Source organism: Schistocerca piceifrons, chromosome 4, assembly GCF_021461385.2.
Source record: "Schistocerca piceifrons isolate TAMUIC-IGC-003096 chromosome 4, iqSchPice1.1, whole genome shotgun sequence".
Lineage (NCBI taxonomy): Eukaryota > Metazoa > Arthropoda > Insecta > Orthoptera > Acrididae > Schistocerca > Schistocerca piceifrons.
The window spans coordinates 148,844,282-148,860,804 of NC_060141.1; the positions used below are offsets into that span (position 1 = coordinate 148,844,282).

The 16,523-nt window shown below is 45.5% G+C and overlaps 1 protein-coding gene across 3 annotated transcripts in view; it reads left to right on the top strand.

Annotated features, from left to right (window-relative positions):
• Positions 1-16,523, top strand: part of LOC124794869 (transcriptional adapter 2B-like) — a 109,545-nt gene that overhangs the window by 25,683 nt on the left and 67,339 nt on the right. For all 3 annotated transcript variants that reach the window (XR_007016621.1, XR_007016622.1, XM_047258548.1), the window contains exon 8: positions 14,102-14,312. Coding sequence is in view for 1 of the 3 variants with exons in the window: in XM_047258548.1 (XP_047114504.1) it covers positions 14,102-14,312 (211 nt within the window). In the remaining 2 variants the exon portion in view is untranslated. The remainder of the gene's footprint in view (positions 1-14,101; positions 14,313-16,523) is intronic.

Below are 16,523 nucleotides of genomic sequence, written 5' to 3' on the forward strand. Positions count from 1 at the left end.
AGTCTGAGGGTATTTCGCCTGTCTCATACATCTTGCTCACCAGATGGTAGAGTTTTGTCATGACTGGCTCTCCCGAGGCCATCAGTAGTTCTAATGGAATGTTGTCTACTCCCGGGGCCTTGTTTCGACTCAGGTCTTTCAGTGCTCTGTCAAACTCTTCACGCAGTATGTTATCTCCCATTTCGTCTTCATCTACATCCTTTTCCATTTCCATAATATTGTCCTCAAGTACATCGCCCTTGTATAAACCCTCTATATACTCCTTCCACCTTTCTGCCTTCCCTTCTTTGCTTAGAACTGGGTTGCCATCTGAGCTCTTGATATTCATACAAGTGGTTCTCTTCTCTCCAAAGGTCTCTTTAATTTTCCTGTAGGCAGTATCTATCTTACCCCTAGTGAGACAAACCTCTACATCCTTACATTTGTCCTCTAGCCATCCCTGCTTAGCCATTTTGCGCTTCCTGTCGATATCATTTTTGAGACGTTTGTATTCCTTTTTGCCTGCTTCATTTACTACATTTTTATATTTTCTCCTTTCATCAATTAAATTCAATATTTCTTCTGTTACCCAAGGATTGCTATTAGCCCTCGTCTTTTTACCTACTTGATCGTCTGCTGCCTTCACTGCTTCATCCCTCAGAGCTACCCATTCTTCTTGTACTGTATTTCTTTCCCCCATTCCTGTCAATTGTTCCCTTATGCTCTCCCTGAAACTCTGTACAACCTCTGGTTCTTTCAGTTTATCCAGGTCCCATCTCCTTAAATTCCCACCTTTTTGCAGTTTCTTCAGTTTCAATCTGCAGTTCATAACCAATAGATTGTGGTCAGAATCCACATCTGCCCCAGGAAATGTCTTACAATTTAAAACCTGGTTCCTAAATCTCTGTCTTACCATTATCATCTATCTGATACCTTTTAGTATCTCCAGGATTCTTCCAGGTATACAACCTTCTTTTATGATTCTTGAACCAAGTGTTAGCTATGATTAAGTTATGCTCTGTGCAAAATTCTACAAGGCGGCTTCCTCTCTCATTCCTTCCCCCCAATCCATATTCACCTACTACGTTTCCTTCTCTCCCTTTTCCTACTGACGAATTCCAGTCACCCATGACTATTAAATTATCGTCTCCCTTCACTACCTGTATAATTTCTTTTATCTCGTCATACATTTCATCTATTTCTTCATCATCTGCAGAGCTAGTTGGCATATAAACTTGTACTACTGTAGTAGGCATGGGCTTTGTGTCTATCTTGGCCACAATAATGCGTTCACTATGCTGTTTGTAGTAGCTAACCCGCACTCCTATTTTTTTATTCATTATTAAACCTACTCCTGCATTACCCCTATTTGATTTTGTATTTATAAGCCTGTATTCACCTGACCAAAAGTCTTGTTCCTCCTGCTACTGAACTTCACTAATTCCCACTATATCTAACTTTAACCTATCCATTTCCCTTTTTAAATTTTCTAACCTACCTGCCCGATTAAGGGATCTGACATTCCACGCTCCGATCCGTAGAACGCCAGTTTTCTTTCTCCTGATAATGACGTTCTCTTGAGTAGTCCCCACCCGGAGATCCGAATGGGGGACTATTTTACCTCTGGAATATTTTACCCAAGAGGGCGCCATCATCATTTAATCATGCAGTAAAGCTGCATGTCCTCGGGAAAAATTACGGCTGTAGTTTCCCCTTGCTTTCAGCTGTTCGCAGTACCAGCACAGCAAGGCCGTTTTGGTTAATGTTAAAAGGCCAGATCAGTCAGTCATCCAGACTGTTGCCCCTGCAACTACTGAAAAGGCTGCTGCCCCTCTTCAGGAACCACATGTTTGTCTGGCCTCTCAACAGATACCCCTGTATCGCTGAGGCACGCAAGCCTCCCCACCAACGGCAAGGTCCATGGTTCATGGGGGGTTCTTGTCTACTATGTTGTAGTTTATCCATTCTACTACATTCTGCATTGCCATTTGGTGGTACATTGAAATGTGAATTTGCCTGAATATGTTAGATCAGGCGCGGCTCGTAATTAAAGGCTCTGAGGCGGAGCCGCTCCAAAATATATGTTAAAGTAAATTTCGCAAGAACGTATTACATAATTTAAATTATCAGGACGAATTTTGCATATTTCCCATCCCGATTAAAATAACGACGGTCAACGTTTTTGGAACTGTTTGTATTGATAGATGTTTTCCATACGGTTAGTAGTGTTTAGGCTGCGCCTTGGAACGTCCATAAGCTGCATGTAGTAGCGGTTTGGGGGCGTGGCTTCAACATAGTACTGCTCTTTATGGGCGACCCGAAGGCTCAGAGCTTGCAGCCTAAGGGTGTCATACCAACCACCACATGTTTTTCACGTTCCACTGTCTATGTAATAAAGGAATGTAGAGAGGCCGAAACTTTGCTATCCAATCTCTGTCTCTGCACATCTCTACTACACTTCGATGCGTCATTAATCGATGTTTAGTATTATTGTTTTGATAATGTTTTACGTAGTTGTTTTGTTTCTGCCATTGGATATTTTATCCACATTTAGAATAAGTTTGCAAATATCCTGCCAGAGTGCACTACACTACAGCAACATAACAGTATTGCCATCTAACGAGAGTTTCATAAGTGATTAGAGGACAAAGCGCGCGAAATTTGTCCCGTTACTTTACTTTCCTTGCTTGCTGATGGTGACTGCTTTTGTTGATACCGTGTGATATTAGCAAGTTTCTTTTTCGGAGTGTATTTTGCAAGATTTTAGTGAATTTTACTTGCTTGTAAGTATCTGCAAATACCGCGAGTGTGAAACGATCACAGTATGAATTCAGTGTGCAATTTAATAGGTAAAAACCGGAACACGGCCATAGGATGAAAGTGAAAGAACTTGGTGCACCCAGACCAGCTCTAACAATCAATCAAGAACAGAAACAATGGAAATCTAGGCAAGGATACAAACACAGTTTTAATAGAGCAATGTACGATGCAGTTGTGTGGTTGTGAAGTGAAAAATGCATTTTTCTGTTTCACCTGTCTTCTTGCAAATAGTACTGATAGTGCCTGGACTGAAACTGGTATCACTGACTTAAAGAATTTTCACGCAAAGGTGAAAAAACATAATTCCAGTGAAAAATATTTAAATGGTTTCATTGAGTTTTCAATGCTAGGGAAAGTGGACATTATTTGCCAATTAGACAGTGCTTACCGCCGTAATATAGAGATATATAATGAAAATGTATCAAAAAATCGGCATCTTCTGGGTAAACTGATAGACTGTATTAAATTTTGCGGCAAATTCAAGCTTGCCTTAAGGGGCCATGACGAAACAGAAGATTCCAAAAACCCAGGAATTTTTCGAGTATTAGTCAGTCTGATCATAGTATGAAGGCTTTCACGACCGGATGACATATCTTCTGGTAAACCTTCCGGGATGTAAGGTCGTGGTCCATGAAACTCTTCAGCTCCTAACGTTTCGTCCAGAGCTGCACTGGACATCTTCAGAGGGGTGTTTCTCCTCCGGTGAGTCTTGCCGACTGACGAGTCGGGCGTCTGAGAGCGACTTATACATCGTAGAAAGTGTGCGTGACCAGAGTTACACATGATATGCAGAGATAATCTTTGTCAGAGATAAAACTTAACTATCGATCGTAATCTCGTCATGGATAAAACTGTCTAGCAATTCTGTGGCGAGATTACGATCGATAGTTAAGTTTTATCTCTGACAAAGATTATCTCTGCATATCATGTGTAATTCTGGTCACGCCCACTTTCTACGATATATAAGTCGCTCTCAGACGCCTGACCCGTCAGTCGGCAAGACTCACCGGAGGAGAAACACCCCTCTAAAGATGACCAGCGCAACTCTGGACGAAATGTTAGGAGCTGAAGAGTTTCATGGACCACGACATTACATCCCGGAAGGTTTACCAGAAGATATATTAGTCAGTCTGATGCCACAACTGGACTGCATCTTGAAGCAGCACATTGAGAAATCAGAAAACCGTGTTTTCTTAGGCCTATCGAAGACAATTCAAAATGAACTCCTGGAATCAATTTATGAGGGAAATATGGCAGTTGCACGGATTGCTCATGCCACCCAATCACAGCACAAGACCTGTGACATCACCAAAGCATCACAGTATCGTCATGCGAACTCATAAACTTAGAGCTTTGGGGGTAAACCACAATGAACACCTTAAGTTTAGAACTGAAAACACCAAAAATATTAAGCAGCCGCAAAGTTAAGATTCATCGCATTAAAGATCTCTCCGAAACACGTCTTTTCATATGATTTGCTGCAAAGTGACAGAAAATTTAATGATGACGTATAAAAACACTAACTTCAGATTTTAACTCGAAGTTAGCTTCTAATGATATTTAATACCTGATTATAGAAGATACAGTACGTAAAATTATGGGTAGAGTGTGATCTGCCCACCCCCCTCCCCCTGAATTCTTAGTTGTTTATGTCAGACTAATCTGTAGCGTAACACTAGGTCCATGTTGGCTCTGATCGATAAATGCCACAGCCTTCCCAAGTATAGAAACCACGAGCTGCACCTGTGTTAGATATTTTCAATAGTGTCCATAATTAAAGTTCCAGTTTCAAAATGCCGTAGAAAGACGACATGCACACCAACAGATTCGTGGCACACAGCTGTTCCTCAGTTTGCATCCAAGGTGCCCAACATCACTGTCTTTGGGAAGGATACTGCACCACTTGTGAAGCTGTTTTAGAAGAATGGTGACTATGTGCCAGTTGCACTGCAGAGGTTTCGGACTCTCATGTGTATGACAGAAGGCATTGGTCCAATGTCTACCAAGGGTCTGGAGAAAATGATTACCAAATTTTAAAAGACATGTTCTTTTTAAGTGTGGCAGAGGGAGGAAAGCAGTTGATCTGACGTCTGTCGAAAATATGGTCACAGCATTGCAGAGGTGTTGAGTGGTAGTCTGCAAACGTGCAGTGCGTGGGGAAGTGCCCCGCCCGAACGTTGGACATGCCTGTGAGCACAGTGCATCCAACGAAACATAATGCATTGATATCCATACAGAATCACTCATTTTTAGGAGTTGCTGCCTGCTGACCTGCCAGCAAGACAGATGTTAGCTCTGGAATTTCTTGCTCACATGGAAGTGAAAAATAAATGGCCATTGAACAGTCAGTGGACAGACACATTGTTTATCTTAGAACTGTATTTTTTTGGAGAGACGAGTCGTGTGAGTCCTGTTACCTGTACCTTCACTGGTAAACACTATGAGTCTTTTGCGCACCATCATCATTCCCATCTTTCAAGGACGTGGATGTTGGTAGGATCATTTTTATGCAAGGTGACGCTCACCTGCGAATTGCACAGCAACTGAATGGTTGCTGCAGAATCATTTTGAAGATGTTTGAATTATTAGCTGTCATTTCCCTACAGCCTGACCAACTGGATCACCTATCTTAACCTATCTTAATCTGTGTGACTTATGGCTGTGTGGTTTTCGGAAAGATGCTGTGCTTAGTGCTCCCATTATGAACGTAGCTGAACTGTAGGTACGCATTGCGCAACACACACTGTGTGTGGCCCCCCAGGCACTCCAGTCTGTTGTGGAACACACCATTTCTCAACTTCAGCTTTTGGCAGAAAACAGTGGACAGCATGTTGTACATGTCTTACACTAGTGCGGTAACAATTATAAACAGATGTCATTTTGCTTTGTAAGCAGTCCTTGACCCCATGACAACTTTTCCCATCTGATGTGACACAACCTTGCTGTGGTGGATGAGCTTGCATAACTAACAGTGCCACAGCTGTTGACTACCGAACTCAAACCATAGCCATTGTATTACAGTTCATCTGTAATTTGTAGCTGACCCCATCTATGTTAAGACACTTACAGTGCCATTTATTGGAACAATTTTCGTTAAATTTTTTTGTTCCATGATGTTATTGTCTTCCTCACGTCGTAATATGATATTCAAATTTGACGCCATTCTGAGTGGTGGTTCTCCTTCTACAGTATTCTGAAATGGGAACATTAATTATAGACACTGTATAAAAGCAGATTAAAAAAAAAAAGTCAAGAAAAATACTGAACATTTAAAGCATGCTTAATGTTCAGTTTCCATCCCTAAAAAGGCTATTTGGGAAAAAAAAAAAAAAAAAAATTATAGTAAAACCCTGGAGAAGTCCCGGGAAAATCAGGGAAATTTAGTCAGACACAGAGTGGCCACCCTGTCTGTAGTCAGACTTGTGGGCTGAGATTATTGTACTGTCTGTTAAAAAAAGAGAAGAATGAGGGCTCTGGATTTCTGAATCAGCAGAAGTTGTTCTACTTTGGCCTGATCATGTGTCTGGGTGCTGCCAACCTGTGATCTAATATGAAACCTCATGTGTGTAGCCATGTCAAAGTGACTGTTGTGCTGTGTTGCTGTGTCGCACATTAATATGTCTGTGGATCAGTGACAAAGTGGTTCCTGACCCATTATGGGCAATGCCAGATACACTTTACACTTCTTGGTGTAGAGGAAATGTTAGAGCCATACAGAGTGGAGCAAGAAAAGTACTTGATAATGTCACTGGATGTTGAGAGTAGGAGAATGAAAATAAAGAGTTGCTTCACACTCTTCCTCACAGCCGATGAGACAAACAGTGATGTACATAGAAGCAAGTTTCTGTGTTGTGAGAAGAGTTCAGAAATTTTACGCAGATAGCTTGGGAAATCACTTGAAACACCTGGCAAAAAGAGGTAAAATTCAAGAAGCGAACTGATGCAGAATTAGTAGCAAAAAGCACCATTACTCAACATGAAACTATCAATTTCGATTTTACGATCCTGTATGCTTTCGTTATGTCCCTCTGCCAACTTTTACTTTCATAGATGTGCAATGTGTAGCAGTTGACAGCTGGTATGGTGGCTAGTAGATTGCAGCCTCAGCACCACTTGGAGCATAAACGAACATGTGAGTGCGAGTGTTGAGCCAACACTGCTTGGTATAATCGCAGCTCAGGTCTCCTCACTGCCCCTCTCCCCTTGGCAGCAGACAGTGTGCAGGGAGAGGACACTCCTTCCTTCCTCTGCACCCCTCCCCAGTCAGAATTTTTTCTTTTTTTTGTGAATAGACTGTATGTACTTGCCAGTATTGTCCAATTGCTTTTCAGTAGGCCTTGCCCATGTGCCTTCCCTCATCCCACTCTTTGTAAGACAAGAATCGTATATCCGCATAGTCTGAGGCTTTTCTCTGTCCTTTTGAAGTTATTCTGCATATGGCTATCAATGTATTCTTGGAAAAAATAGGTATGGTAATTCCTTTCCACAGATAGAACTTGGATTTCGTGAATTTTAAACACTTTCATGCATCACTTGCTGCACAAGGAGTGAGTAATGTGGAAAATTGTATAAAATTAACCGTAACTCAAGTCTGGGTTCCTTCAGTTCACAACTCCCAATATTCTTACACCCACACTACACTGCTGATGACCCAGGAACTCACACTTACTGTTGGGTCTCTGACAGTCCAACCCATGGCACACTAACTTCGTGCATTCAAAGAGTTTAGCTGGACATGTGGACAGTGCTAAATCTCAGTGTACTCGTGTTCTCAGTAGTCTCAACCATCATCTGAGTGTGCCTGCATATCAAAGCATGCGATCAACGTTACTAATTTCTTTGCTGATCATGCGCTGTCAGATACCTCAAGTCGGTACTGTCATTTAGTAGTGTCTTTGTATGAGTGCAAGCATCTATCAAAACGTATACGCTGTGAGTACAAACAGCTGCATAGCATGCCAGTCTTGGTTGGATATCAAGATTTACACTGCTCAGCCCCCTAATTCCTCACCCACTCCGGGTTCGGGGGTAAGAATAGGTCTGTGGTATTCCTGTCTGTCGTAAGAGACGACTGAAAGGAGTCTCAAACGTTTCGACCCTTATGTGATGGCCCTGTCGGGTTTGACCTACATATCTCAAAATTATTCTGAAGAGTGAGCCAATTGGGGAAGGGCGCCTTACTTGGTGCATTGTGTCCATCGTGCGTTGGGATCTTTCACCAGCTTATTTGTCGTTGCATTGCAGTCCTGCCCGCTCTCCATCCCTTGGGCACGGATATGTTTCTGTGTGCACTTTCCACCATGCAATGTGCAGTGTCACTTTCTGCACAGGCGATGACCATGGACTCCTTGTCACCTAATATCCAGCACGATAGCCAGTCCGTTGTGGTGGGGCCGCCATGTACCCTGTTGGTTGTAGCCCCCTGACAACACAGGGATCGCTCTGCTGATGCCTGCGCTGTTGACTCCCCACGTCTCCCTGGGGCATCGGGACTCCCGGCAATGGCCATCCTGCCAGGTGGCCCTAGCTGAGGCTGGGTGGCGCCCGTGGGGAGGGCCCTTGGTCGGAGTAGCTGGCATCAGGGCGGATGACCCGCAATGAAACGTGGCACATCTTCTCTAGCTGGTGGCCAGCCGCCAGCAGTTCGAGGGCTCACTTTAAAGCTAACGTATATGACCCCAAATTGTCCCCTCCCTGGCCACACCATGGGAGGAACGAAAGGCTATGAATGACAGTGAAACGTATTCGCCCTGGTATCTCATCTGTACCAGAGCTGACAGGGACTACTTTGTGTCTCTGAAGCCTCAGTTCTTTGTCGAGCATTTAGAGGACAAGTTCGGGGAGGTGCAGGGCTTGTCCAAAATGTGGTCAGGGTCAGTCTTGATAAAAACAGCATCCTCTACTCAGTCACGAGCCTTACTCACTTGTACGAAGCTGGGGGATGTTTCTGTTACCATCACCCCCCCATGAAAGCTTAAATATGGCCCAGGGCATTGTTTTCCACAGAGATCTTCTTTTACAGTCCGATGACGAGCTGTGTGCCAACTTAGAGCGATGAGGTGTCCATTTCGTCTGGCGGCGTCCACCGGTGCCTTCATCTTGGCCTTCAAGGGTGACGCATTACCTGAGAAGGTCAAGGTGATGGTCTACCGTTGTGATGTCAAGTCATATATCCCTCCCCCGATGCGGTGCTTCAAGTGTTGGAAGTTCGGCCATATGTCTTCCTGCTGTACTTCCAGCCTCATATGTTGTGATTGTGGTCGTCCATCCCGTCCTGATACTCCATGTGCCCCGCCACCCATCTGTGTCAACTGCAGAGAGCACCCTCCCCCTTGCCGGACTGTAAGATTCTCCAGAAGGAACGGAAAATAGTGGAATACAAGACCCTAGATTGACTGACCTACACTGAGGCTAAGTGGAAATTTGAACAACTTCATCCAGTACGCATGACGTCATCTTATGCCGCCACTGTCACTCCTGCTACAGTTCCCATAGCTGCACCACATACCGTCAGCTCTCAGAGCCAGAGGACCACACCTGCCCCTTGATGGTGGGGGCCACTTCTCTCTCTGTTGCTCCCGCACCACGTACCTCGGGAGCAGCACCCCATCAACCACCGGGGACACCAGTCCCCACGTCTAAGCTGGAGAAGTGTAAGTCTTCTTCGGCTTCTCTTGCTCGGAAGGGATCCCTTGGGTCACTCCTTTCCCAGGTTCCTACCAGCAGCACAGCAGCTTCGCGATCCTCTTTGGTCCCGGAGACTGACTCTGAAAAGCCCTCCCGGCAAGGGCAACTGAGGGAACTGCGCGAGAAAGCGAAATTGAAGACCCCTAAGACCAAGGAACCTGCGGTGGCACCTACTCCACCGCTACCTACAAGCTCTGCGTCTGAGTATGAGGTGGAGATTCTTGCATCCGCTGAGGACCTCGATCTCTCCGGTCCCTCGGACGTGATGGATGTTGCTCCTGTCGGTACTCAGTCGGTGGCAGCAGGTGACCCAGCAACGTAATTTGCCTCCTCAGTCCCTTCACGCCTTTCTCGGCCATGGACAATGTCATCCTCCAGTGGAACTGTAGCGGTTTCTTTCACCATCTTGCTGAGCTCAGACAACTTCTCAGCCTTCACCCTTTCTTCTGCATTGCTCTTCAAGAATCTTGGTTCCCAGCGATGTGAACCCCCTCCCTCTGTGGCTATCGGGGCTACTATAGGAAACTGGCAGCTTATGAGAGGGTATCTGGTGGCGTCTGCATCTACGTCCTTCACACTCTTCACAGCGAGTCTGTCCCTTTACAAACACCTTTAGAGGCTGTTGCTGTTCGGGTGTGGACGACTCAGGCTGTCAGTGTCTGCAGTCTGTATCTTCCACCAGATGGTGATGTCTCACAGCATGTCCTGGCTGCGCTCATAGCCCAATTGCCGCCACCTAATCTGTTACTGGGTGACTTCAATGCCCATAACCCCCTGTGGGGTGGATCAGTGGCAACGGGCAGAGTCAGCACCATTGAGCATGTGTTGGCACAGCTCGACCTTTCCATTTTAAATGATGGTGCCTTCACATATTTCAGTGTGGCGCATGGCACATACTCAACCATCGACCTTTCGATCTGCAGCCCTAGCCTCTTACCGTCTGTCCAGTGGAGTGTGCACGATGACTTATATGGTAGTGACCACTTTCCGATCTTTCTGTCACTGCCACAGTGTCACTCTTCTGGGCGTCCTTGCAGATGTGATATGAATAAGGCTGACTGGGACTTGTTCTCTTCCATTGTCACTATTGAGCCTCTTTCCAATGAAGCCGTTGATGTGGTGGTTCACTCGGGTCACCACCAGCATTTGTTACTGCCGCAGAATCTGCCGTTCCCCGTTCTTCTGGGTCTCCTCGGGAGAGGACTGTGCCTTGGTGGTCGCCTGAGATCGCTGAGTCGATTAAATATCACCGGCGAGCGCTCCAGCGTCAGAAGCGACATCCCTCATTAGAACACCTAATCGCCTTTAAACAGCTGCATGCGTGGGCCTGCCGCATCATTCACCAACACAACAGGAGTGCTGGGAAAAGTATGTGTCCACCATTGGCCTCCATATCTCTCATCGCAGGTTTGGGCCAAGATTTGGCACCTCTATGGCTATCAGACCCCTGTCAGTGTCCCTGTGCTCTCACTGAATTGAGCAGTTTGTACTGACTCCAACATAATCGCAAACTGCTTGGCAGAGCATTTTGCTCTGAGTTCTGCTTCTGCAAATTACCCACAGGCCTTCTGCTCCCTGAAAGAGCGGTTGGAATGTCGGAGCCTTTCATTTCACATGCGCCACCCTGCATCCTACAATGTTCCGTTCAGTGAGTGGGAATTCCAAAGTGGCCTAGCTGCTTGCCCTGATACAGCTCCCGGGCCAGATCGCATCCACTGTCAGATGCTCAAACACCTCTCGGCGGACTGCCAGTGACGCCTCCTAGACCTTTACGACCGTATCTGGGTCGAGGGTGAGTTCCCGTTGCAATGGCGGGAAAGCATCGTCACCCCCGTTCTAAAACCTGGCAAGAACCCACTGGAGGTGGACAGCTACCGCCCCATTAGCCTCACCAATGTTATTTGCAAGTTGCTTGAATGCTTGGTGAGCCGGCGGCTGAGTTGGGTACTCGAGTCTCGGGGCCTTCTGGCCCTGTCTCAGGGTGGGTTCCGTAAGGGCCACTTTGCCACCAATAATCTGGTGAGCCTGGAATCTGCCATCCGTACGGCCTTTGCCCACTGTCAGCTCCTCGTCGCTGTCTTTTTTGACATGCGGAAGGCATATGATACGACATGGCGGCATCACATCCTCTCTAGGCTTCATGGTTGGGGTCTTTGGGGTCCGCTGCCAATATTCATACGAAATTTTCTGTCACATCGTACCTTCTGTGTGCAAGTTTCGGCATCCCATAGTTCCCCATGAGTTCAGGAGAACGGGGTACCGCAGGGATCTGTCTTAAGTGTCTGCCTGTTTTTAATTGCAATTAATGGGCTCGCTGCGGCAGTGGGAACGTGTCTCTCAGCATGCTTGTATGCTGATGACTTCTGCCTCTACTATAGCTCCATTGGCATTGCAGCTGCTGAACGTCAGCTGCAGGGTGCTATCCGCAAGGCGCAATCTTGGGCTGTAGTGCAAGGCTTCCAGTTTTCAGCTGCCAAGACCTGCATTTCTGCCAGCGACGCATTGTTCACCCTAAGCCATGACTTTATCTTGTCGGAAAACCTCTTGCTGTGATGGAGACCCATCGGTTTTTGGGTGTGGTTTTTGATGCGCGGTTGACTTGGTTCCCTCACATTCCGCAGCTTAAACAGATGTGTTGGCGGCATCTTAATGCTCTGCGATGCTTGAGACATACCAGCTGGGGAGCCGAGCGATCTACCCTCTTACGGCTCTACCAGGCGTTAATTCAGTCCCGTCTGGATTATGGGAGCCTAACTTATGGTTCAGCATCCCCTTCTGCGTTGCAGGTGCTGGACCCCATCCTTCACAGTGGGATCCAACTTGCCACTGGATCTTTCCGGATCAGCCCTGTGAACAGCATACTTGTGGAGGCAGGTGTCCCTCCGCTGCGGTTACGGCGCCAGTGTTTACTGGTTGCTTATGCTACACACATTTGTAGCTTGCCCGGGCATCCTAATTATCATCTCCTGTTCCCTCAGTTGGTCGTCTATCTCCCAGAACGTCGGCCCCGGTTGGGCTGTACGATCGCAGTCCGTGTCAGAGAGCTTCTCTCCGGCTTGGGGTTTTCCCTCTTCCACCTCCTTACTGGGCCCCTCTGCGTACTCCCCCATGGTGTGTGCCCCGCCCATGCCTTCAGCTCGATTTGGCACAGGGCCCGAAGGACTCAGTCCCTCCTGAGGCCTTCCGCCGCCGCTTTCTTTCTACCCTTGCCACGTATCAAGGCTCTGGTGTTGTTTATGCTGACAGTTCGATGGGTGCTGGTTGTGTCGGTTATGCTCTCACTCTAGGGGACCATTACGAACAACACTCATTGCCGGCTGGCTGCAGCATTTTCACTGCTGAGCTGGTCGCCATCTTTCGTGCCCTAGAGTATATCCACTCCTGCTCAGGTGAGTCCTTTGTTATCTGTAGCGACTCCCTGAGCGGTTTACGAGCTATCGACCAGTGTTTCCCTCGCTCTCGTCTGGTGATGGCTATCCAGGAGTCGCTCCATACTCTTCCCCGTTGCGGCCGCTCTTTGGTGTTTGTGTGGACACTGGTCATGTTGGCATCCCAGGAAATGAACGTGTTGACATGCTGGCCAAGCAGGCTGCCGATGCACCAGCCTTATCAATTGGTCTTTTGGAGAATGACCTCAGATCCGTTTTACGGCAGAAGTTACTTCGCACCTGGGGTGAAGAATGGCGCTCCCTCCCTTCACCCAACAAACTTTGGGTCATCAATGAGGCTACCGGTGCGTGGCGCTCCTCCTTGCTGGTCTCTCGCAAGGAGTCTGTTGTCCTCTGCAGGCTGCGCATTGGGCACACCCGGATGATGCAGAGCCACTTATTGTGCTGTGAGGACCCACCTCTATGTCGCTGCGGATCCGCTTTGACGGTGGTCCACATTTTGTTGACCTGTCCCCTTTTAACTGCGCTCAGGCAGACGTTTGCGGTGCCTGATACGCTCCCTGCACTTTTAACGGATGACACTGCCATGGCAGACTTAGTTTTGCGTTTTATTTGTGCAGGGGGCTATTATCACTTGATCTAAGTGTTTGTCTTTATTTTGTGTTGAATCTGGCCATTGGCCTACGACTTTAGACTGAGTTTTTTAGTGTGTTTCTTGGTGGTTGGCTTTTCCTTTTTTTATCTCTATGGTCGGCCATCCACTGTCACACTTTGTGTGATTTTAATTCCTCTTGTCTGGTCTCTGTTTGAGTCTTTTTTTGTCCTGTGTTGTCTCTTGTCGTCTCCATTGTTAGTTTTTATTCTTTGTGTGTGTTTGAAGGTTTCGGAAAAGGGAACCGATGGCCCTAGCAGTCTGGTCCCTTCAATCCCACTATCCAACCAACCAACCAACCTAATTCCTCACTAAGACATAATTAAGGATTCTCTTGGGCGTAGTAACCTTCTGTGAAGACTAAATAGATGTAACGTGAAACTGCAATGATAAATGGCAGCATTTAGTTACCTGAATTTATACATTTTAATGCATTGTGATTATCTGTACAGATATAAGACAATACAGTTGTAGGCAGCTAGATAGATGGTACCCATAATGTGTGTACAATTGTTATGTTCTAAAATTCAGTGTATCTTCATATAGATTGATGTAAAGTGTCCAATTGTTCTAGGGAATTCCAGGATCGTATGAGGGTTTTCACTCAGTTTCATACTGCTCAAGAACATGAGCACTTCCTAAACAACCTTCAGAGGGAGAGAGAACTTAGACTACGCATCAGCGAGTTGATGAGGTATCGACGCAATGGCTTAACTCAGCATGAAGAGTGCACTCATTTTGAGCAGCAACGTCTACAGTTTGAGGAGTGGAAGGAAAAACGATCTGTAAGCATGTCACAGACTTTATTCCTGTACTTATTTACTTTCAGATACAATGTGTCTGATAAATCGAATAAGTCGGTATGTTAAAGTTAAATCTGAACTAGGCTGTTACATTTCAGATGTCTTCTTGTTTCTTGTACAGATTTTTGCCTAGTGAATTTCCAAATTAGGTGTAAATACAAATGAAACTTCTTATGGTGCTTGATAGTTGTAAAACAGTTAACTTTTTCATTGTATTATTTCAATCCTGATGCATATTTTGACATGACTGATAGCACTTATATTCATGTTTACAGTTGTAAAATTTCTTCATATGTAAACTTAATATGAATTTTTGTATTACCACTTTGGTAATACTGTGCATTGTTTTATATATACGGGGGTCACTCCAAAAGAAATGCACACAATTTTTTTTTATCCATCTTTTATTCTATATGTTTGAAAGTTTTACAGTGTGTAGATACATCCTTTAGGAACAATATTCTCATTTCAACACATAATTTCCATCCCTCTCAACTGCTTTATGTCATCTTGGAACCAGTGCCTGTATACCCGCACGGTAAAATTCTGGACCAACCTGTTGGAGCCACTGTTTGGCAGCATGCGCAAGGGAGTCATCATCTTCAAACCTTGTTCCACGAAGAGAGTCTTTCAGTTTCCCAAAGAAATGATAGTCACATGGAGCCTAGTCAGGACTGTAAGGCGGGTGTTTCAGTATTGTCCATCCAAGTTTTGTGCTCGCTTCCATGGTTTTTTGACTGACATGTGGCCGTGCATTGTCGTGCAACAGAAAAACATCCTGCTTTTGCTGATGCGGCTGAACACGACTCAGTCAAGCTTGAAGTTTCTTCAGTGTCGTCACATATGTGTCTGTCAGCAGTCACCAATTTGTTAACTCTCTGCACATTGTCTGGAGTGAGTGCAGTATGAGGCCTGCCTCTGCGAGGACAATCCTCAATATTTCCGTGCCCGCTTTCATCCCGTAGCCTGCTTGCCCACCAACTGAATGTACTGTGATCGACAGCAGCATCTCCATACACCTTTTTCAATCTCTTGTGGATGTTTCCCACTGTCTCGTTTTTACAGCACAGGAATTCTATGACCGCACGTTGCTTCTAATGAATGTCAAGTGTAGCGACCATCTTGAAGACATGCTGTGACAGCGCCACTCACGGGAACAGGATGAACTAAGTTTGAAAACAAGCAAGAAGGATGTATCTACACGCTGAAAAACTTTCACAAATGCAGAATGAAAACTGTATTTTTACAAAAATAGTGTGCATTTCTTTTGGAGTGACCCTCGTAGATATACGAGGGTAATTCAGAAAGTAAGGTCCGATTGGCCATGAAATGGAAAGCACAGTGAAAATCCAATGAAGCTTTGCACAGATGTGTGGGGCAGTGTTTGTAGTATTCTTTTCAATTATGAGCACACAGCAAGCATGTAAAGACGCTTAGAAAATAGTCTCTCCCACCAGCTGTGTGTGTCTGCTGAGAAATTTTGCCTGATTTCATGCAACCCCACATAACTTAGCAATCACACATTCTCAGCTGCTTACTGCAGGGACAAGAAAGAAGCTTCTGCAGAATTTTCAATGGAAAGTGTTTTATCACCAACTATACAGCTCTGACTTGGCTCCCTTTGATTTTCATCTCTGCTCACATGAACTGCTGGCTATAAAGAAAACATTATGACACAGACAACAAACGGAAGACCAGCATAGAGAATTGATGGAAAGCACAGACAGCTGCCTTATATGACGAGTGTGTTTGAAAGCTGGTGCAACACTATGACAGAAATCGTAAGTCAGAGCAGTGACTGTGTAGAGAAGTAGCTGGAAGGTGTGGGTAACTGTTGCAAGTAAAACATTTTTGATTTTCACTGTGACTTCTATTTCGCAGCCAATCAGACCTTACTTTTCATATAACCCTTGTAAAAGCAGATGCTTATAACGGATGATACCATGATGGAGATGGAAAAAATCTGCCATACTTAACCAAATATGATGACAAATGACAGAGCTACATGTAAACAGACCTTTCCTGTTCAACTGGTGTGAGATATCAGCATAAAATGCTCATTTTTGGCTACACTGTAGAAACCGATTGCTCTCTCTCTATTCCTCCTCTTTCTTTTTTACTGCTCTTTCAGTGGTAGCTTCTTGTAATCTCCATCATTGGAACACCTCTTGTTCCTGTTCTCTGTGTTGCTTG